The sequence below is a fragment of the Eptesicus fuscus genome, chromosome 9 (assembly GCF_027574615.1).
Source record: "Eptesicus fuscus isolate TK198812 chromosome 9, DD_ASM_mEF_20220401, whole genome shotgun sequence".
NCBI lineage: Eukaryota > Metazoa > Chordata > Mammalia > Chiroptera > Vespertilionidae > Eptesicus > Eptesicus fuscus.
Genome location: NC_072481.1, coordinates 12,207,705 through 12,230,751, shown reverse-complemented (window position 1 = coordinate 12,230,751; position 23,047 = coordinate 12,207,705). Strand labels below are relative to the sequence as shown.

The following is a 23,047-nucleotide window of genomic DNA, read 5'->3' as shown; positions in this document are numbered from 1 at the left end:
CTTTTGAGAAGTCATGTATAGTATCTTTGTGAAATAGGGTATAGTTTTGAAATTCTGCCCTTATTTTTATGTTACATAATTTCCTTTTTCATTATCAAAAACTACGTAGAAAGGAGGAGAAAGTGGAGAAGGCATAAATTGACTGACATTACTATATTGCCCTAAAGCTTAAAGAAGACATACTGCAGAAAAATATATTTTTCATTCATTTGTTTTCATCTCCTGAAATCAGTTGCCTGTGTCTTCTCTAAAGCAGTAGGCAAAATGGGTTTGTACTTTCACTTTCCCTTTCACTGAGGCAGTGATAACTTGAGGCTGTCACTTTAAGAATATTGCTTATGCTGAGCATTGGGATAATAGCTTTTCTTGTAGTGGAGTGGGGCAAAGTTTAGGAACATTCAGCTGGGAGTTGTAAATGGAGCATAAGTGTTTCAGCGAGTTGGAGGAAGATTACTCTGGACTTTCACTACTTGCTTTCTAACTTGTCAAAATCTACCTTTTGAGGAGTTACTGACTACGAGTCAAACCCAAGGTCAGTTATGATTGCCATCGATCCAAAACTCTCCTCAGGAGAGTTTATCATTCATGAAATTTCAGTAAACATCTGTGCTTAAAAAAAAAAAAAATTGGTCCCCTCTTTCCTTCATGGTATAACTAGGAAACATTCAGATCATTATGTAATCTCCCCAGAGATTCTGGATTTCTCTGATGAAATTTGGTTGCTGAAATTTTTTTGTCAGCCTAATTGACATTTAATGTGTAGAGTATATAGTGAGTACTTTAATAATCCATTTAAAGTCTATTGTACTTTAATTCTCTTTAAACTTCAAATTTTATTTAATTCTGAAAGTTGTCTTAATTTTTTTTTAGAAAAAGTGTGTAGAATTAGAATTTTTTTGCATTCATATTTCTAGTTAGTCTTAATTCAGTTGTTACATACTACTGTCTAATCTTGTTAATGATTTTCCTTATATTTCCTAATGATATGTAATTCAGCAATTTGAACCAGAAGTGTCAAGTGGTTGTGCTACTGTATTTCAGTCATGAGGTTTTAGAAATAAAAATGTGTTTTGGAGCATATTACACTGCATATTACACTGCTCATTGATTGAATTCAAGTGGTGCTGTGAGAAGCTATTTGTTTGTTACCCTGAGCTCAAAGGGAAATGAGTGTCCAATGATGTATGCTTGAGACACAGAGGTTAGTGAGAGCTGGTAATAAGCTTAAGGGCTGGCAGAATTAGGAGGAAGTATGCTGTAGTCTAAGAACTCTACATGCATGCAAATTCTTGGAATTGACCTGTTTTTGGAGAAAATGCCTAGCAGTGCCTATTTCATATGATTTATGTGGGTTTTTTAAGTGGAAACGGTGATAACCAGCCAAGTTGCAAATGACTAAAATATTGTTATTTTAAAATTAATATATAATTCACATATATAATTTACAGTATTCAATTGTATAATTCAGTGATTTTATCATACTTATGAAGATGTGCAGCCATAACCACTAAGATTAAAGGAGAATATTGCTCTGTAAAATAAGCTTCCTTGTTTTCTTTGCATTACCTTTCCCATCTGTAATAGTGAGTAGTCATTTGCCATTGGGAAAATGATTCAACTTGGGCCAAGAATTTGGGACTTTTCAGTTTTAGAGCCACACTCCATTGACTCTTTTATGAGATGAAATACTAATTTAGTTTTGTCCTATACATAGGGGCAGCCATATTTTGATCAGTTTTTTTTTTTTTTTTTTTTACATATAGTATAAGTATTCTGCCCTTGTACACACTGATGTAATAGAAGAGCACGGTCTTTGGAATATAGGGAGACCTGGCCTGGTACTTAGCCTTGTAACTTGGGTAACCTACTTCATCTTGCTGAACCTCATTTTACAGAGTACTATAAAATGAGTCAGTAAAGGTATCCTGGTTGGTTATGTTGTAGTACACTTTAGATTCAGATCTTCTGACTTCAATTTTTAGTTTTCTTCTTATAGGACTATGTTTTTGTTTTAAAATAATTATTTTTATCTAAATGTTCTTTCAAGAAACAGTTCATTATCAGTCCCACACAATATTCTGTTGGTCGTTTTCAGAGAGTGAAGCAAATGAAATCAATGTTCTTTATCTGTTGCCAAGGAAAAAGAATGTTTATTAACTGGATTATTGGCCAAATACATGATTGTCTCTTTAGAAATCTTACAATTAAATATTGTTTGCCAATGAAGTAACTAATAGTAATCAGAAGCCCTAACCTTCCCTTAAGTGGCGTGGTTCAGCTTTTGGGGCCATAGTACTGATAACTCATTTGAGAACTTACTCTCACATAGAGAGCTTTAGCTAGAAAAAGCAATAGCAGTTGGCTTTGCAGAAGAAAGAATAGCCTCATATTTTTTCGTTATTCATGTGACCACCATGCAGAACTATAATTCAAAGGAAGTTTTATTTCAGCTAAAGGTAATCTTATTTCTGAAATAATTGACAAGGACTTGTATCCTGAAACTTGTTAGGCTTATGTTTCTGCATTGCAAACATATATATAGTTTGGATGAAGCAGTTTATTTTATTTTATTTTATTTATTTTTAAAAAATATTTTATTGATTTTTTACAGAGAGGAAGGGAGAGGGATAGAGAGTCAGAAACATCGTAGAGAGAGAAACATCGATCAGCTGCCTCCTGCACACGTCCTACTGGGGGTGTGCCCGCAACTGAGGCACACGTTCTTGACCGGAATCGAACCCGAGACCCCTCAGTCCGCAGGCCGACGCTCCATCCACTGAGCCAAACCGGCCAGGGCGAAGCAGTTTATTAATGACCTGCTTTAGCTTTGTTATTTCTCAATGTGGCATTTAAATCAGTTCTTCATGCATGGGGGTGCATTGGCAGTGCATTGAATTGTGGCCTGAGGTGGCTAGTTTAAAGAACTGTCGAGAGACTGTTATAGGGTTATTAATTTTGAATGACTAAAGCATAGGATTTCATTTCATTTTGTTTTTTCTCTCACCTCAGTAAACTGTTGCTATTTAGATATAAAGAATTTCACTTTTAATGATTCTTTCAGACTTCTGCAACTTGTGATCATTCATATAAAATTATCTGCAGCTGTCACTCTGTCTTTCAAACTTGTTTCATTGAATTAGAAAGGAACATAGTGTGAGAAGTATTAGTGTGAGTAGTATTAAATATTAGTTACAATGAAGGAAGGATTCTCTCATTTTGGGTTTACTACATTTACATAGTCGTTCTTTTAAAAATACATTGAAATTAGTATGTAAATAATTTATATTTATTGCAGAAAAAGCACATTATACAGTTATGCAATCCTACCATCCAGAGATAATTGCTGTTAATCTTTTGTGCCAGTCTTTTGGTTGTCATTCTTTTTAAAAAAATATATTTTATTGATTTTTACAGAGAGGACGGGAGAGGGATAGAGAGTTAGAAACATCAATGAAAGAGAAACATGGATCAGCTGCCTCCTGCACCCCCCCAACTGGGGATGTGCCCGCAACCAAGGTACATGCCCTTGACTGGAATAGAACCTGGGACCCTTCAGTCTGTAGGCCGATGCTCCATCCACTGAGCCAAACCAGTTAGGGCATGGTTGTCATTCTTAAAGAGTTAAAAAAATATCACCTTACCAGATAGAAGAACCTATTACATTTTTCAAATTTCAGAGCTAAATAAAATGATACTCTTTTGTCTTTTAACAGAATGTCTTGACAACATGCTGATACAATTTAAACTAAACTATGATGGAGAGCCTCTTTTTAAAAATGGTGGGTGGATATGAGGGAAAATAGCAGCTAAAATAGAAAAACAAGGAAACAGTTGTATTCTCTATTCCTGTGTAGTTGGCGAAAAGACTGGGCCTTTGTCAGCAATTTCCAGGTTGATGAATTAGTCTTATCTTTCTGAATATCCTGCTTATATTTCCTTAGTCTCTTTCTATGGAAAGGAAAGGTGGTAGATTTTCATCATAGGCCTAAAGTTTGGAGGCTTGTTGTGTAATTGTATTTGTTTTGAGTTTCCATGGAATGTTTTATCATGGGAATCACTTTTGGAGAGATTGATCTAATTACATTAGGATATTTGAAATACTTTGTTTTCCAATTTCTGTGGAGAATTAAGTGTATGACCCCTTGGTGACAAAGCTTGGGTCATTGACAGCATTTGGCGGTGGTAATTTTCTCTTGCTGCTAACGTGTCCACTTTTGAGGTCTCTTACCCTTAACTCGCTCTGTAGAATCCCTAGAGGACCTGGGCAGCAGCCCTTGGAGGACCGGATCTTCGCACCCGCAGTCTCGGCGGTGTACAGCACGGTGAGTGACTCACAGCTGGTCATATTGTGTGTCTGTTTCCCCACGTGAGCCTTTGACACTACAGGCAATGCTTGTTTGATAGGCATGTGATAGATTTTTTTGGCAAAAGGTTCAATAAAATCCCAAATAGAATTAGATGTATATAATTTAATGCAGTGAATAGGCCTTTCCCCATCGTCTTAATTTAAGAAGTGATTAAACAAAAATGATTAAGAGATTTGCTCATACATCTGTCTTCTTTGTTAAAAAAATTTATTTTTATTGATTTCAGAGAGGATGGGAGAGGGAGAGAGAGAGAGAGAGAGAGAGAGACAGAAACATCAGTGATGAGAGAGAATCATTGATTAGCTGCCTCCTGTACTTCCTCTTGGGGATCCAATCAGCATGTCCTATTAGGGAATCAAGCCGTGACCTCCTGGTTCATAGATCGTCTCTCTTCTTTTTTTTCTTTCATAAATATTTGCATTTGGCCTTGTATTGTGATTTCTTTTAGGACACTGTGAGGTTTAATTTTCTTTTTGGGTATCTTTTCTTAAAATTACTTTTTTAACACATTTTTTTATTTTACTTTTTTCCCTCTCTACATGTGAAAATACAGAAAGTTTGGAAAAGAACATTGGAAGGGGATTTAATTTATGTTAAATGATTGGTTCAGATTCATAAATGAAGGGATTTAAAAGTTAGAGGATGAAGGTAATAAAATTAGATGCAAATTTCAGTTATCTAACAGTGAGCCTGAGAGAATTTAGGGGAGAATTGGGGAGGTAGACATATCTTTTAAATACTTTAATTCATTATACTGTTTATTCCTAGGAATATGATAGGGTGCTTTACAGAAATTCATAGTATAGTGAGGAAGATGAGTAAATAAATAATTATAATCTTAAGGTTTTATGATAAAGCAATGATTCTTATCCCTTTGGGTTATGAATTATTTTTAGAATTTGAAAATGGTTACAGTGCTTTCTCCTCATAAAAGAACATGTACCCAGTATTTACAATATAATTTTAGAATTTCACAGATATCCATCAGGTTAAGAATCTGATTAGCTATGCGAATGTGCTATTATATGGTAAAGGAAGAAGTCACTTTGTTGTGGAAGTGACACTAAGCTGGAAGGGATAGAACTCTATGCTTAACTCCTCACCTAAATAATGTTTACATATATTAATTTTTCTCAACAAAATCCCATTCCTCACCCAGTATTCATTTCTATAAATAGTACCACATTCTCTCCATTGCTCAGTCCAAGATCCATGACATCATCCTTTGGTCTTCGTTCTCTCACATCCCACACCCAAGATATCATATTCTACTTTCAAAATATAGATCAGATCCATTACTCATCTCTTTTACTGCTACCACTGTAGAGCAAGCCATTATCTTTTGCCTGTATTATTAAAATAATTTCCTTAACTGGTCTCCTTGCTTCTACTTTATCACCACAAATACCCGCCCTAAACATAGTATACTCTTTCTATAGTAGCTACTTCCTTTTAAAAGGAAATTCAGATCTACTGCTCTTAACCCTTTGCACTTGCTTGCTTTTTTCTCGATTCCTTGATTCTACTCGGGATTTAATTTTTTAAATACCCCAGATTTTACAAAGCGTGGCAGTAGAATAAAAAACTGGAGTTTCTTTTCATACAAACTTATTTATTTGGATTTTTTTATATTTCAAATTATTGATACATTCAAAGAGTAATTTTAATCTCTATAATTTTTCATGGTGTGATATTTTTTTGAAACATTCACCCACATGAAGACCTGGTTTACATTCACATGTTTCACAAATATAAATCGTCTCTCTTCTTCCTCCTCTGATTTTTCTGTTAGAACAAACAACACAATCTTTGTGTTTTTTGTTAGGGTGAGGTGTGATTATATGGAGCTTTCCATCTAAACGTTGCTCTAAGTTAGTGGATAATAATCTACCCCTGGGAGTTAGTGTACCATCTCTGAATTCTCCAACAAGATCATGTACTAGTTTCCTAATAAATTTCACATGCGTTATCGGTTTTTCATTTTTTCTTTTTTGGCATCAGTTGAGACGGCATTTACATTTTACTTGTCCTTTCATGCTAATGAAAACAAGAAAAGATATTGGAAAAATAGACAAAAATCTCCCTTCCCCCCGCGGTGAAACTACGTGTCGAGTGTGGCTCGACATACGAGCTGCTACCGATGCTAACCGTGTCGAGTCACACTCGACATCCGAGTGCAAAAGGTTAAGTTTCCAATGGCTTTCTGTTACACCTAGATTAAAATCCAGAATCTTTACCATGGTCTGTAATGCTCCACATACTTCTTGGATTTCTGTCTCTAACCTTTCTATATTCTAGCCACTCTGGCTTCCTTGTAGTTCTAAGACCACATTAAGCATGTTGCTATCTCTGGGACTTTGCACTGCTCTTCTTTGTACTGGAAATGCTCTTTCTCTAGAAATCTGCAAGGCTCACTTCCTCACTTTTTAGGTTTCTACTTAAATGCTACTTTTCCAGAGAGCCCTAGTTAAAGTAGAATGTCCACTCATTTTCCATCCCTTTATTCTGCCTCATTTTCATCAAGGCACTTATTACTACCCACTAATATATAGCATATATATATTTTTCCTATCATTTCTAGCTCACACAAAGGTAAGCTCTATGAGGACTGAAGGTTTGGATTGCTCACTATGTTACCAACACCTAGAATAATGCTTGACACGCATTAAAAACTTAAGAAATATCTGTCAAATCTTGAATGAATATTACATTCTAATAATAATGTATAACCAATTATTTAAGAGATGTTTCAAATAACATCGATGAAGCTAATATTATGAAGTGAAAAAAATTAGAATAAAATAGGTTATACAGAACTTAAAACACAGAAAAAATAATAATACCGATAATCCCTGGCAGGGTAGCACAATTGTTTGGAGAGTCATCCCAATATGCCAAGGTTTCAGGTTCGGTCCCTGGTCAGGGCAGATACAAGGTCAACCAATGAATGTTTGAATGTGTGGAGCACGAATTCTTCTCTCTGTCTGTCTGACTGTCTGTCTCTCACTCTCTCTCTCAAATTAATTAATACACAAAAATCCTGAAATAGGATAGTCTTCATTTTTTGATCAGTTGTTTTCATTCTAATAATTTAAGTGTCTGCTGCACCTTTACAGTGTTGTACACTTTAACTGAATGTAGGACAGTGGTTGACCAGGTGCTTTGACATTCTTAGTTCCCCCTTTTCTCAACCCCGAGATGATATGACTAGAGGCCCAGTGTATGAAATTCGTGAATGGATGGGGTCCCTAGGTCTGGCCAGCGATCATGGCCGATCGGGGCTGGGCCGATCGGGGCCTGCCAGCCTGGGGGAAGGACAGAGGGGGAGGGACCCCAGGAAATTGGCCGCCGGCCCCAGGAGGGGGCCAGCCCTCAGCCCCTCTGGGAAAGGGGCCGCGTCTGCTGCCACCCACTCCCGGTTCCCCATCCCATCCCGGGGCCCAGCCCCGATCGGGCAGTCAGGGTCTGCCGGCTGCAAAGAGGGACCATGGGAGGTTGGTTAGCCAGGGGAGGTTGGCTGTGGGAGTGCACTGACTACCAGGGGGCAGCTCCTGCATTGAGCATCTGCCCCCTGGTGGTCAGTGCACGTCATAGCGACTAGTCGTTCTAGTCATTTGGTCGTTTTGGTCACTTAGGCTTTTATATGTATAGATCATTATTCCTCTAGTGTCTAGGTCCATTAGTATCATTTCTGTGTCATAAAATAAAGGCTAACCCTCAATTCACCTCCTCCCACCTCAGCATATGGTGTCCATATGTTAATTTAATTGAATTGGTTAAATTCTTTGAAAGGCAAACACACCTCCTGGCTAGTTGTAAAAAATTATGCAAGCAAGATTTTACTTATGTCTGAATTCTGGCTTTATGCCCTTGTGTGCCATTCTAGGTAGGTTCTTTGCTGATACTCAAAGAAGTATAAAAGTAGGACTCTATAATGCCTTCGTGTTACATGTTTTTATTTATTTACTTATTTTAGCCTGGTTTTTATTTATTTACTTATTTTAGCCTGGTTTATATAAGTTTCTCCTTTGGATCATTTATCAGAGATGAGTAGGATACTTTTGTCATTATCCCTCATTTTATATAATAAGAGGCTAATATACAAATAAACCGAACAGTGGAATGACTGGTCGCTATGACGTGCAGTGACAACCAGGGGGCAGATGCTCAACGCAGGAACTGCCCCCTGGTGGTCAGTGCGCTTGCACAGGGGGAGTGCCACTCAGCCAGAAGCCGGGCTCACGGCTGGTGAGTGCAGCAGCAGTGGTGGGAGCCTCTCCCGCCTCCATTGCAGGCGGGTGGTAAGGAGTGAGGGGTCCCAGACTACAAGAGCCCTGGACTGCGAGAGGGATGTCTGACTGCCTGCTCTCCCATGAGGGGTCCCGGACTGCAAGAGGGCGCAGGCTGGACTGAGGAACTCCTACCCCCGAGTGCACAAATTTCATGCACTGGGCCCCTAGGCCTATATAATAAAAGGGTAATATGCAAATTGACCCTAATGGCAGAAAGACCAGAACTACTGATCAACCAGTCTCTATGAGGCATACTGACCACCTCTTGATCTTTTTCCCCAGCCAGCAGGCTCCAATCGCCCAATGGCAAACTTGGAACTGGGGATGGGTGGCAGGGGACGCAGGTGGCACCAGGCCAAGGCCCTTGTCCCACTAGTCGCCCACACACAGAGGGCAACCTGCAATGGGGGCGGGGCCAGCAAGTGGGTGGAATGGCCGACCTCTTGGTTCCTCCCCCCGGCTGGCAGGCTCCAATCACCCAATGGCGAACGGGGAACTGGGGGTGGGTGGTGGCGAGGGGCGGAGCCGGTTGCAGGCAGCTGGGGAAGATGGCCCTGATTGCAGGCCAGGCCTAGGGACTGTACCCGTGCACAAATTTCATGTGCTGGGCCTCTAGTTAACCATAATTGTATTAGAGTGATTGATCATATGAACAAAAAATTAATAAAGCCAATATTTTCTTAAACTCTATTAAGGGCAATAGATATATATTATTTGGTAAAGAGGAAATGGCAGAACTAAGGAGGCATGAGCTAATTTGAAATTTTTTCATTGGTAACTTTTGGCATGCTTCTGAAAAATGGACTATGAAATTTTACCCTGTTGTATATTTTTGTCTTATATATTTTATTTAGAGAAATTAGATTTTATGACCCAGTATTTTTAATGTAATTGCAGAGATGAACTTAATAAAATTTTTTAACAAAAATTTTTCTGAAACAGTGACTTGACCACAAGAAGCAGCAGTCTATATTCTGGGGAATTGGAAGAAGTATCCTGTTAACTTCTTATGAAAAATTTCTATAAATAAATTATTTAATTTGAATATATTGCTCCTTAATGGTGTAGCATTTCATGATCCTTTTTAACTAGCTTATACTTTATAAAGTCTTGATTCTGTCATTGTATAGTTTTAGGTCATCTAATTAGAAAAATCACACTTTATGTCTTTTGCCAAGTCACTGTAAGCATTGAGTAGGTCAACATGTCAGTGAAGACCCCTGCACAGAGACAGAATTTAACATGAGTTGATCCACACTCCTTAGGTAATGGTGTCCAGCTAGATGTAAACCCACTTAATTGTCCTAAAACCCAGCAGAGAATAACAATGTATCCCCTCTCCCGCAATGGTAAATACACCAGTTGAACTGATGATTTGTTTGTTTATACTTTGTTTTGAAAGACAGCTTTATTGAGGCATATTTGATATACAATACATACTGTACCTATGACTTAAGTATCTCTAAATTTCTATTTTAAGTATATAATTTAACATGTATGTATCCATGAAAACCTTCACTGCAATTGAGAAAATTAACATTCGCATCACTCCAAAAAAGTTTCCTCATATCTCTTTGTAATCTTTCTTTTCCATCTTTACCCACCATTGGTCTGCTTTTTGTTATTACAGATGCATTTATAATGTCTAAACTTTTATATAAAAGTTATAATAGGAAACAGAATCATGCAGTAGGTACTTATTTTGAGAGATTTATTCATGTTATGTTTATCAGTAGTTTGTTCCTAGAAGAAAAAGTAAATTTTTCTTTTTGTTAATCCTCACCCAATGATATTTTTTCCATTGATTTTGTAAAAGAAAGTGGAAAGTAGGGAGGAAGGGGGAGAGGAGAGAGAGAAAAAACACACACACTGATGTGAGAGAGACACATCAATTGGTCGCCTTCCTGCACCCTCCCGACTGGGACCAGGAATCCAACCCTTTGGTGCTTGGGCTGTCACTCTAACCATGTAGCAACACTGGCCAGGAATCTATTATTTTTACCCCCTAACAATAGAATTTGGTTTTCATGAAACATCGTATAAATTATAATGATTATACAATTTGATAGTTTTCTTTTTTTAAGAAAATAAATCTTTATTGTTCAGATTATTACAACTGTTCCTCTTTTTTCCCCCCATAGCTCCCCTTCACCCCGTTCCCACCCAACCCTCTGCCCTTACCCCCCCTCCCCACTGTCCTCATCCATAGGTGTACGATTTTTGTCCAATCTCTTCCTGCAACCCCCACACCCCTTTCCCCCCGAGAATTGTCAGTCCACTCACTTTCTATGCCCCTGATTCTATTATTATCACCAGTTTATTCTGTTCATCAGATTTTTTATTCACTTGATTTTTAGATTCACTTGTTGATAGATATGTATTTGTTGTTCATAATTTTTATCTTTACCTTTTTCTTCTTCTTCCTTTTCTTAAAGAATACCTTTCAGCATTTCATATAATACTGGTTTGGCGGTGATGAACTCCTTTAGCTTTTTCTTATCTGTGAAGCTATTTATTTGACCTTCAATTCTGAATGATAGCCTTGCTGGGTAGAGTAATCTTGGTTGTAGGTTCTTGCTATTCATCACTTTGAATATTTCTTGCCACTCCCTTCTGGCCTGCATAGTTTCTGTTGAGAAATCAGCTGACAATTGTATGGGTGCTTCCTTGTAGGTAACTAACTATTTTTCTCTTGCTGCTTTTAACCTCCGTACCTCTGCCTTCCACAGCTCCTGTAAGTCTCTAACCTTTCTATATTCTAGTACAGGTACTGTACTAAGTGCTGTACATGCCTTATATTGTTTCATCTTCATTTACAAATAAGGAAATGGGGATTAGAGAAGTTATGTAATTTGGATACAGGTTTATCTGATTTACAGCTCGTGAAATACTACATTTCACTTACTGTGTGGGAAGCTGCTTTTTTTGTTGTTGTTGAACACTCACAAATAAGGTCAAAAGCAATATTCAACAATTTGGGGATTAAGACCATTGATCATCTGATGAAAGCTATGGAACTTCTTTGCAGAACAATGAACATAGAAACATATCATGTTTTGTTAGTGCAGTTAGATTCCTTGCTCTACTGTAGACCAAGTTTCCCTTTGCAAGTATACTGTGTTGTACTCTGGTCCTAATTTTCAGTATAAATAGCCCAATTGTTACTTTATATTATTACTTTATATTATGTGTTAAATGGACAGATACCTTATGAAGGTTTTACCTACCCTCCATTTTGAAGTACCATTTTTTAGCACTTAATTGTATATGTATATACTAGAGGCCTGGTGCACAAAATTCGTGCACGGAGTGGGGGGTCCCCTTAGCCCACCCTGCACCCTCTCCAATCTGGGACCCTTTGGGGGATGTCTGACTGCCGGTTTAGGCCTGATCTCGGGGATTGGGCCTAAACCGGCAGTCAGACACCCTTCTCACAATCCTGGACCGCTAGCTCCTAATCGCTCACCTGCCTGCCTGCCTGGTCACCCTAACTGCCCCCCGCTGCCGACCAGGTCTCCTCAAACTGCCCCCTCCCTGCTGGACTTGATGCTCCTAACTGCCCCCCTCTGCTGGCCTGGTCACCCCTAACTGCCGCCCTGCCAGCCTGGACGCCCCCAACTGCCCCACCTGCTGTCCTGCTTGTCCCCAACTGCCCCCTCCCCGTCCCCCCCCCCCTGGCCTGGTCACCCCTCACGGCCTGCTGTTCAGTCGTTTGGTTGTCCCTCACTAACTCCCTTGTCGGCCTGGTCACCCCACACAGCCTACTATTCAGTCGTTTGGTCGTCCCTCACTAACACCCCTGCTGGCCTGGTCGCCCCATGCAGCCTCCTTCAGTCGTTTGGTCATCCCTCACTAACCCCCCTGCCAGCCTGGTCGCCCCACGCAGCCTGCTGTCCAGTCATTTGGTCGTCCCTCACTAACCCCCCTGCCGGTCTGGTCGTAGGCAGCCATCTTGTGAGGGTGTGAAGGTTAATTTGCATATTACCTCTTTATTATATAGGATTATATATGTTTTAGCATATAATCTTTGTTAAATATTGTGGGTCTGTTTTTCTGTATTTCTTGGTATCTGCTGAGTAATGACATTTATGAAGTTAGGATTTCTTGTTAATATTTAATGTAGATTTGCTCATTAAATGTTAAATCACATACCTAATTAAAATGTTATTTAATACGTGCTTACTAGATTTTGCGCCTTTGAAAGAAGGATTAACCTTAGAGATATAGAGGATGTTCTGTTAAATGTCAGCTATAAATGGCTTTTGAATTTATCAGATAAGAAAATAGTAGAAACAATAATCAAGTCATTTAATGATAGAGGACTCTGAAAATGCATTTCTTAAAACTCTGGGATATTCTCTTCAGAGCCATTTCACAAAGCCCTATATGTATATTTTTAAAAAAAAACAAAACAACTGGTAAGGGTCCGCTTTAAAATAAAATGAGTTATAAGAAATTGAACTGTCATAAGTAATTGTGTAGTAAGTGGAGTTGTAATTATTTTAGGAAAAATGAAACAGAACAATATTTCAAGACGTGGATTTATTATTGTTGCGAAGTTGATGACATAAACTTTGATAGATATGGAAATATTTAACTTCCGTTTTATACCATTTTCTTCTTATCTTTTCAAAGCACATTCTGGCTGTCACAGGATTGGCATCTTTGTCCATTGTGTCATTCAGTAGTTGCTTAATTGTCATCTAAAATGCAAATATTCAATAGAAGGGTGTTTAATGTCTTTAGATATTACAAATCCCAGAGAAGCTTGGCTATGTTGTTAATTTTTAGATTTGTAAAAACTGCAGCCTTTTAAAATTTTTTATTCAATGAACATTTATGTAGTAATTTTGTAAAAAAAAAAAAAGTTCAGAAAAATTAATTAGGAGCATGTGTCAAGTATTTATTTCAAGGCCAAGTCAGAGTTTTTCTTGCTGAAGACATAGAAGAGGAAAGAGGTATAATAGTGAAAAAATGACTAAAGATTATTGGTAATCAGCTAGGTTGATAGAAAGCTTTATGAAAGAGATCTTAATATCATTAAAGTGTTTCTGAAAATTGATCAAACATTTTATTAGGAGTTACTTTTCAGGAGACGCTAATAAATAACAAAAATTTAACCCACACTAGATTTGGGGGCAGATTTCTTCCTTTTTGGTAATTATGTGTTGGGCTAGGTTCTATGGGAGAAAAAAGTAGTAGGAGAGAGGGTTCACTTTGTTGTGCTAACACTTTGGCTGAAAAGACAAAATGTAAACAAAAATTAGTGAATAGTTAAAAGGATTAGAGAGAAGAAAGTGTTTAACATTTCAGTGGAGGTGAAGAAAGCTAAAACCAAGCAGTAACACTAAACAAAAGCAAACTTCTCAAACTTTGACAAAGCCAAGATTGTCAGCCCATCAAAGCCCATGTGCTTTTTCTCTTAAGGTTTTTTTTTCTTTTTCTTCAAACCTTAGCTTGTTCATTCATCACACATTTATTTTTTAAGAGCATCTGCTGACCAGGCATTGCACAGAGCACAAGGGATAGATACAGAGCTCCCTGCCCTGAGGATGCTTACAGTCCAGTGGGAAAGCTGAAACTGGTGGATAGTTGAAGTGCAGTGTGGTAAGTACTGATAGAGATAGGCTGAGAATGTCTTGCAATTCTTGCAAGTGTGAAACTCGGCAAGGGAGATGGTGTTGAGAAATTTATCTCATAAGAGGTAAGATTTGGGTTGTGTTTCTAAGGATAAGAAGAACCTATTCAGGTGAAAAAAGGCATATAAGTTAGTGTGGTTATGTTTGTGTGGTTGGAGGGATATTAGAGACTAAAAAAAGAAAAGTATAAGGATGTTTGTTATTCATTTCTGAAGTACACCTAAGATTATTAGAATGAATTACAAGAGGGTAAAATTGCAGCTTCAGACTGGAATGATGGTAGTAGCTAGAAGTCATAGCTAACCAACCACATAACCACAGATGTAGATGCAGAAAGGTGTACAGACTGTTTAAGGGCTTACTGACACTTTGTAATTCTATTGTTTATTTATTTTTTAATCCTCACCTGAGGATATTTTTTTATTGACTTTTAGGGAGAGTGGAAGAGAGAGGGAAAAGATAGAAACATCGATGATAGAGAAACATCAATTGGTTGCCTCCAGCACGAGCCCTAACTGGGGCCCGGCCCAGCCAGGGAGGAGCCTGCAACCTACATACATGCCCTTGACCGGAATCGAACCTGGGACCCTTCAGCCCGCAGGTAGACACTCTATCCACTGGACAAAACCGGCTAGGGCTGTAATCTTTTTTTAAAAAAAATATTTTTATTGATATCAGAGAGGAAGGGAGAAGAAAAGAGATAGAAACATCAATGATGGGAGAGAACCATTGATTGACTGCCTCCTGCATACCCCCTACTGGGGATCGAGCCTGCAACCCAGGCATGTGCCCTGACCGGGAATTGAACCGTGATCTCCTGTTTCATAGGTCGACACTCAACCACTGAGTCACGCTGGCCAGGTGACACTTCGTAAATCTTAAGTATACTTTTGTATAAAACTTGCTGTTCCCAATAATGAATTTGTGTGATAAAAAATAAAATTTAGAGCTCTGGCCCGTGTGGCTTAGTTGGTTGGGCATCATCCGGTGCACCAAAAGGAAAAGTTTAGGTTACATTTGATTTATGGTGCTAAAGATTTCCATCTAAAATAGTTACAGGAAAAAAAAATTAAGTTTTGTTTAATATTTAAAGAGATTCATTTCTAGCTGTCTGGAAAATCTGGCATTGTAGAATGAATGACTTACTCCCCAAGGATTCCAAGAAACTGAGCTTGTAGCATAACCTAGTATACGATGATCATTAAGTGTGATGGGAATGCAGGGTGAAGAGGGAACTGAATAATGACATTAGTGATTTTTACTTGTATAGGAAAGAAAACATATTAGGGATGCAGATATTTATAAATTACAGTGTTTCTTTGTACCATCATACTCAGCAATAATATGGTATAGCCGTATATATGTCCAGTAGTTTACCTTCTAATTTGTGTTGTAACTTGTACCACTATGTTCCTTTCCCAAGACAGTTATTCCTAGTTGATTAGGATTTTACTACTAAGTTGGGAAGGGACCTTAGAATCTTAAGGCACTTCTTTGGACAATGAAAGAAATAAAAATCTTTACCATCTTGGCCTGCTCCCTTAAATACTATAAGGCAGCCCTGGCCACCTGAGCTGTTCCTGGTATTTTGAGTTGATATTCTAAATTCTAAATTACCAGATAACCATATTATAAATGGTGAGACTTGGTAGAATTAATGATATAATAAAATGTTTATGCATAACTGTCTGAGAGGCCATTTATCTGTAAGTCCTGTCATAAGTATTCCTTACGTCCTACCCCTGTCCATAAGGGCTGCAAGGACTTGAGCAGATGAGAATCACAGTGATGATTGCTCTGTGTGGCCTCAGGAACAGAGAGGGTAATGTGAACCTTGCTTTTTCAGCTATATCATTGGCTTAAATAGGAATTTATAGGCCAGTGTGGAAACCTAACTACCAAGTTTCAAGTAGCAAATTTTGTTTACTATAAAATAAATGTGCCTGCTAGAAAAAAAATGAAACTCGGAGAAAAGCATAACAGAAAAAAAAAAAAGATCCATGATCTTGCTACCAAAGGGTCATGCCTCCATTTTGATATGTTTCTTATAATTTTTTTGTTATGCACTTAAAAAAAATGAAATTAGTGTATTGCAATTTCATATCCCTCTTTCTTTTTTTTTTTTTTTAATATATTTTATTGATTTTTACAGAGAGGAAGAGAGAGGGATAGAGAGCCAGAAACATCAATGAGAGAGAAACATCGATCAGCCTGCCTCTTGCACACCCCTACTGAGGATGTGCCCGCAACCAAGGTACATGCCCTTGACCGGAATCGAACCCGGGACCCCTTGAGTCCGCAGGCCGACTCTCTATCCACTGAGCCAAACCGGTTTCGGCTCATATCCCTCTTTCTTAAAATTATAAGCAACTTCTCATTAAAAAGTCTTTCTAATGATCTATCTTAAGGGTGTAGTTACCTATTCCCAAAGGGGTATATATATTTTTTTTGTTATAATAAATATAATATTCAAACAACTGACTCATAGTTGTAATTTTTTCTGACTAAATAATACCAGTTACCAAAAATATCAGGAAATAACATTGTGAAGTGAATGAAAAGCAGCCATTACAATGTTTTCTAGAGAAACATGTATATGTAGAAAATTCTTCCAGCTGCTTTATATTTTTATAGACATATAAAATGCATACATATAACTTTAAAAGTTATATTGTAACTTTTAAAAATAATTTTATTGATTGATTTTTTTAATTATTTTTAGAGAGAGAGAGAGAGAGAGAAACATTAATTTGTTGTTCCACTTATTTATACATTTGTTGGTTGATTCTTGTATGTGATCTAACCACAGGGATGGAACCCACAGCCTTGGCGTATTGGGACAACACTCGAACCGACTGAGCTGCCTGGCCAGGGTATACATACAACTTCAACAAACAAACAAATACTTATTCCTACTTATATGTACTGCCTGTAGTTGGATTTTTTTCTTAGCATATTAAGCATATTTCATGTTAGTATACAATTATACATCATTTTAGTGAACCGTGACTTGTGTCATTAAATACAGAACTACATTATCATTGGATTTTTTTGTAATATTGGGAAGAAAAAAGGAAGTGTTTTTAGGGGTGGAGATGTTTATAAAGAACAGTTTACCTTAAACGTGTCATTTATATAACTAGTCATCTGTTATGGGCCTTTGGGTCTGGTTTTATAAATAATACTGCGTTGAACACCCTTGCACATTGATCTTTATCTTGGTAATTTCTTTATGATGATTCTTAAATAGCTGGTTAAAATTTGTCCACCTATTTAATGAAAACAGAGCAATGGAATACTATCTATGGTTTTAAAAAGCAAATAATTTATAAAGGTTTTTAATGAAAAGAAACCACCCTTGCCTACTCTTCACCCTCCATTCTTGTCCAGAGTAGCTCCTTTTAACTTTATTTGATTTTAGTTCCTGTGGCATTAGCTCTGTATCTCTAAATAATACGGTTTTCCTATCATTGTTATATTTGTCATTATCCATTGAATCTTTGCTTTGATGGGTGGTGTTGCAGTTCTCTTACAATCCTTCTTTCTTTTCTCTATTTCCTCAATATAATGAGGTCACTGTTCTTGGTCCCCTAACAATTAACTAAGAAAACTTTTAAAGAACATATAATTTGGACTTTTGATGAAAATAATATTTTAAAATGAAACAGTTTGTTTTTTCTAAAACCCATTTCCTTCTTAACTCTTGCTTTTTTTTTACCTCTTACTCTTTTTTGTCTGATTCTTTTTTTTCCTGGTTTCACCTGTAAGAAAATTTATATTGTCAACTCTTATACTGAAGGAGAATGATAATCTCCATGAATCTTTCTTGTGAGACTCTCAGTACCTCCCATGTGTTTTTAAGTCTATCTTGTCTGTTCTAAGTATTGCTACCCCAGCTTTTTTTTTTCTTTCAATTTGCATAAAATACCTTTTCCCATCCCTTCATTTTTCAATCTGTGTATGCCTTTTGATTTGAAGTGGGTCTTGTGTTTGTATCCATTCAGCCAGCCATCCTATATCTTTTGATTGGAGCATTTTTCCATTTCCATTTAATGTAATTATTGATAGTTATATATTATCATTAATTGTTTTCTGGTTATTTCTATACTTTTTCATGTTTCCTTTCTTCTCTTGCTCTCATAACATTGGTGACTTTTAAAAAATATATATTTTTATTGATTTTAGAGAGGAAGGGAGAGGGAGGGAGAGAGAGAAACATCAATGATAAGAGAGAATCATTAATTGGCTGCCTCCTGCACGCCCCTGTACTAGGGATTGAGTCCTCAACCTGGGCATGTGCCCTTGGCCAGAACAAACGCGGGACTCTTCAGTCTGCAGGCTAAGCCAAACCACCTGGGGCTGATGACTTTTTTTAGTGATTTGTTTGGGTTCCTTTCTCTTTATTTTGTGTGTGTACCTATTACAGGTTTTTGGTTACCATGAGATTGCAGCAAATCAGTTACATCTTCAGGCTCTGCTCTTAATTTTAGTTTTCTTGCTATTTCAACCACATCTGCAGTTATTCCTCCACTGAAGTCTTTAACTCTCAAAATCATCCCTGAAACTTGGAATCAACATCTTTCAAACTCCTGTTAATGTTGATATTTTGACCTCTTCTCATGAATCATGAATGTTCTTAATGGCATCTAGAATGGTGAATTCTTTTCAAAAGGTTTTTTTTTACTTTGTTCAGATCCATCAGAGGAATCTCTGTCTATGGCAGCTGTAGCCTTGTGAAATGCATTTCTAAAATAATACTTGAAAGTCAAAATTACTCTTTGATCAGTGAACTGCAGAATGGCATTTAGCAGGAAGAAAACATTAATCTTATATATCTTCACCAGAACTCTTTAGTGACCAGCTGCATTGTTAATGAGCAGTAATATTTTGGGGGAAAAGAAAAAATTTTTTCCCCCTAAGCAGTAGGTCTCAACAGTGGGATTAAAATACTCAGTAAAGCATGTTATAAACTGATGTGCTATCATCCAGATTTTGTTGTTCCATTTATGGAAGACAGGCAGAGTTTATTTAGCATAATTCTTTTAAATATATATTTTTATTGATTCATAATTCTTTTAAATATATATTTTTATTGATTTAAGGAGAAACATTTGACTCTTCCCTTTCGCTTAAACTGTTAGAGGCCATTGTAGGGTTATTAATTGGCCTCATTTCAGCATTGTTGTGTCTCAGGGAATAGTGAGGCCTGAGGAGAGGTAGAGAAATAAACAGGCAATTGGTAGAGCAATCAAAACACACAAATTTTTCGATTAAGTTCACCATTTCATATGGGCATGTTCATGATGCTGTAAAAACTATTGCAATAGTGACATGAAAGATCATTGTTCACAAATCACCATAACATAATGAAAAAGTTTGAAATAGTATGAAAATTACCAAAATGACACAGAGACACAAGTTGAGCAAATGCTGTTGGAAAAATGGTGCTGATAAACTTGATGGAAGCAAGGTTGCCACAAACCTTTAATTTGTAAAAAACAAACAAAAAACCCACCACATGATTTGTGAGGGCAATAAAATGAAGTATTGTGTACAGAAAATCTTGTTCTAAAGAGTATGGGCATACCTTTTGGAACCAGTGATCATTTCCTTAAAGAATCTTTTTCAGAACATATAGGAATTTATTTTACTACAGAGTCAGTGAATTTGTCCTTTTTCAATAGCCAATGATTCAGTGTTAAGTTTTCATTTTATTTTCTAACTTGTTTTTGTGGGCATAGTAACAAAGCAGATATAAATGAATTAAAGAGCTTTGTTACCTCATGCATATCCCTCAGCCGGTAAAATCCTTTGATGTTTTATCCTAAACTGATCAAAAACTCATTTCTTCTTAATTTAATATTTTATATTCTAAAAATAGTCATTAATCTTGCACATACATGATATGAATTCATATAATCTGTGGTTACAGATGTTCTAGATACCAAATTAATTTTAAAAATAATTTGTATCTATATATATATATAAAAGCCTAATATGCTAAGTGTCCAACTGATCAGTCGACCATTCGGTTGACTGCTCAATCAGTTGCTATGATGCGCACCAACCACCAGGGGGCAGATGCTCCAACCGGTAGGTTAGCTTGCTGTTGGGGTCCAGCTGTTCAGGACTGGGCCAGATGGGCCAGACACGCCCTAGAGCCCTCCCGCAGTCCCTCCCCAGCCAGCCGGCCCCCATTGGCCCCAATTGCTGGCCAGGCTGAGGGACCAATACCTGTGCACGAATTTGTGCCCCGGGCCAATAGTGTTCATATAATGGTCTTCATAAACCTAAAGTTTAATTTGTGGATAGAAATACTAATAGCTTCCAATTGTTGTGTATCAAGCACTATATTAGTTACTTTCCAAAATTGATTTCTAATCTTCATTATATCCCTCTAAGATTTTATTTTATAAGGCAGGATAGTGAAAAATCCTGAGTTATTTCCCCATAGTAACACTGCTGTTAAATGATATAGCTGAAATTAGGTATGGTCATGTTCTCTCCTATTGTATTTTCAGTAACTCACCTTCCAACATAAGGAAGAAGAATAGAAAAAGTTAAAGTGAATAGTTAACTAAGATAGAAATATTATTTGCTGTTGTGTCAGCAAAGCTAATGATCTGAATGAAGTTCAGGTTAGGTGAGTAGGATAACATATTTCTAAGTCTGCCATGTCTTTTCTTGCAGCCAGAAGTGAATCTTCATAGGTTTCCTGTTGATGCCTTTAGATAGAAACCATAAATCATCTCTGAAGCCCTTGATTAAAGTCATTTAATCAAGTTGGTTCTTTTAAATTAATTCTCATATGAAAATCATCTTCTTTCTCATTACTAGGCAGCTTGCTTCCTCAGCGTTGGCTTCTGTGTCTGTCTCTTTATTTGAGATAAAGTTAAGCCATACATAATTCACTCATTTAAAATGTACAATTCAATGGATTTTAGCATATTCAGAGTTGTACAGCCATCACCACAGTCAATCTTCGGACATTTTCATTACCTTAAAGAGAAACCCTGTGTTCCTTATTAGCCCATCACTTCCCAACTCCAAAGCCCGAGGCAACCACTAATCTATCTGTCTCTTACATATTTGCATATTAGTACGGATATATTCTTATAAATGTAATTATACCATGTCTGGTACTTTGTGATGACTTGTTTCTCTTAGCATAATATTTTATTGCTGAGTAATATCTTTTGATGGAGAATACCATATTTTATTTATCTGTTCATCAGTTGGTAGATATTTGAGTTGTTTCCACTTTTCGCTCTTATGAATATGCTATCAACATTCATATACAAAATTTTTTTGGTGGACATTCTAGCCTCTGTCTTACCCTCATAAAATATAAATGTGGTAAGATTTCATCCCATTTAAAAATTGTGGTGGCTTCCTTTTGCTGAGAGCAAAGGAATTTGTATATTTTCACAATCTGGCTATTATTATAGTTGTACAAGTGTCATTTCTTTCCACTTAACACTCTGCCCCCTAACTCTTTCTTGTTTGTAGAACATGTTTCACCTTCTTAGATCTGTACCCATTAATTTCTTTCCAAAATGCTGTCTCCAATTCTTGGTCTGATGCTACCAAACCTCAGACCTAATTACCCCTGGTTTTCAGCAATACTTTAAATTTTCTGGAGCATTTTTCACATGATTTTATTTCTTTATTTACCTGTGACTTCTTTCTTTTGGAGCCCTTTAAGGACAAGGGCTATTTTATCTTTATAGCTCAATATAGATAAGCATTGAGGTTTGGTCAGTGTTGATTGTATGGCAGAGGAGGCTAAGTTAGGAATCATATCAAGTTGGTTTGTACTATGATCACTGTGTGGTATCTCTTCTGTCCTAACATCAGTAGACTCATTATTTAAATTAATATTTTTTTGTTGTATGTCAATTATCTATAATAATAAAAGCGTAATATGCAAATCGACCGAACAGCGGAACGACCGGTCAACCTTCCTGACGAAGCCGGGGCTGTGAGGGCCGAGGCAGCTGAGGCTGCAAAGGCCTACTCTTGCACCAATTTTGTGTATCGGGCCTCTAGTACCTCAATTAAAAAAAAAATAACCAACCTAAAGAAATTTGTTGCTGTGTTTTTGCCTTCTCTATGGTGCTGGGCTCATATTGATCCTAGGACTGCTGAAATTGGTGTCCTTCAGTCACCTTTGCTTTTGAAATTCTGAGATTCTGATTTTGGTTTAATTTTAGTTTAGGACATTACTGATTTATTCTCTGATAATCTTGTGTTTTTGTTTGGAATTATAAGAAGAGAAATAAACCGTATTGACTCAATAGAGAGGGTGAGCATAGTCTTGAGTACAATTAATGTTGACTAAATTGATCCAGAAATAAATTTTAGCTTTGGGTTTTGCCTCCTGGTTTATAAATTTCAAAAATTTTTTCTTTTCATTTGCTAGTTTGAAAAAATACATTTTTAATTGATTTTAGAGAGCTGTGGAAGGGAGAAGAGAAGGAAGAGAGAGAAAAAAAACAACAAAGATGAGCCACCTCCTACACATCCCTTACTAGTAGGGATTGAGCAGCAACCCAGGCAAGGGCCCTGACCAGGACTTGAACCATCGACCTTTTGACCTTTTGGTGCACTGGATAGTACTCATTCAACTGAGCCACATAAGCCAGGACTTATTTGCTGGTTTTTGTTTTCTTTTAAATGTATTTTTGTTGATTTTAGAGAGGAAGTGGGGGGAGAGAAACATCAATAATGAGAGAGAATCATTGATAGG

General features: G+C 37.1%; 1 protein-coding gene across 8 annotated transcripts in view; it reads left to right on the top strand.

Moving 5' to 3' along the window:
- The window catches only part of EIF4G3 (eukaryotic translation initiation factor 4 gamma 3), a 270,009-nt gene that overhangs the window by 49,599 nt on the left and 197,363 nt on the right, over positions 1-23,047 (top strand). For all 8 annotated transcript variants that reach the window (XM_054720419.1, XM_054720417.1, XM_054720413.1 and 5 more), the window contains one exon: positions 4,247-4,322. Coding sequence is in view for 1 of the 8 variants with exons in the window: in XM_054720418.1 (XP_054576393.1) it covers positions 4,247-4,322 (76 nt within the window). In the remaining 7 variants the exon portion in view is untranslated. The remainder of the gene's footprint in view (positions 1-4,246; positions 4,323-23,047) is intronic.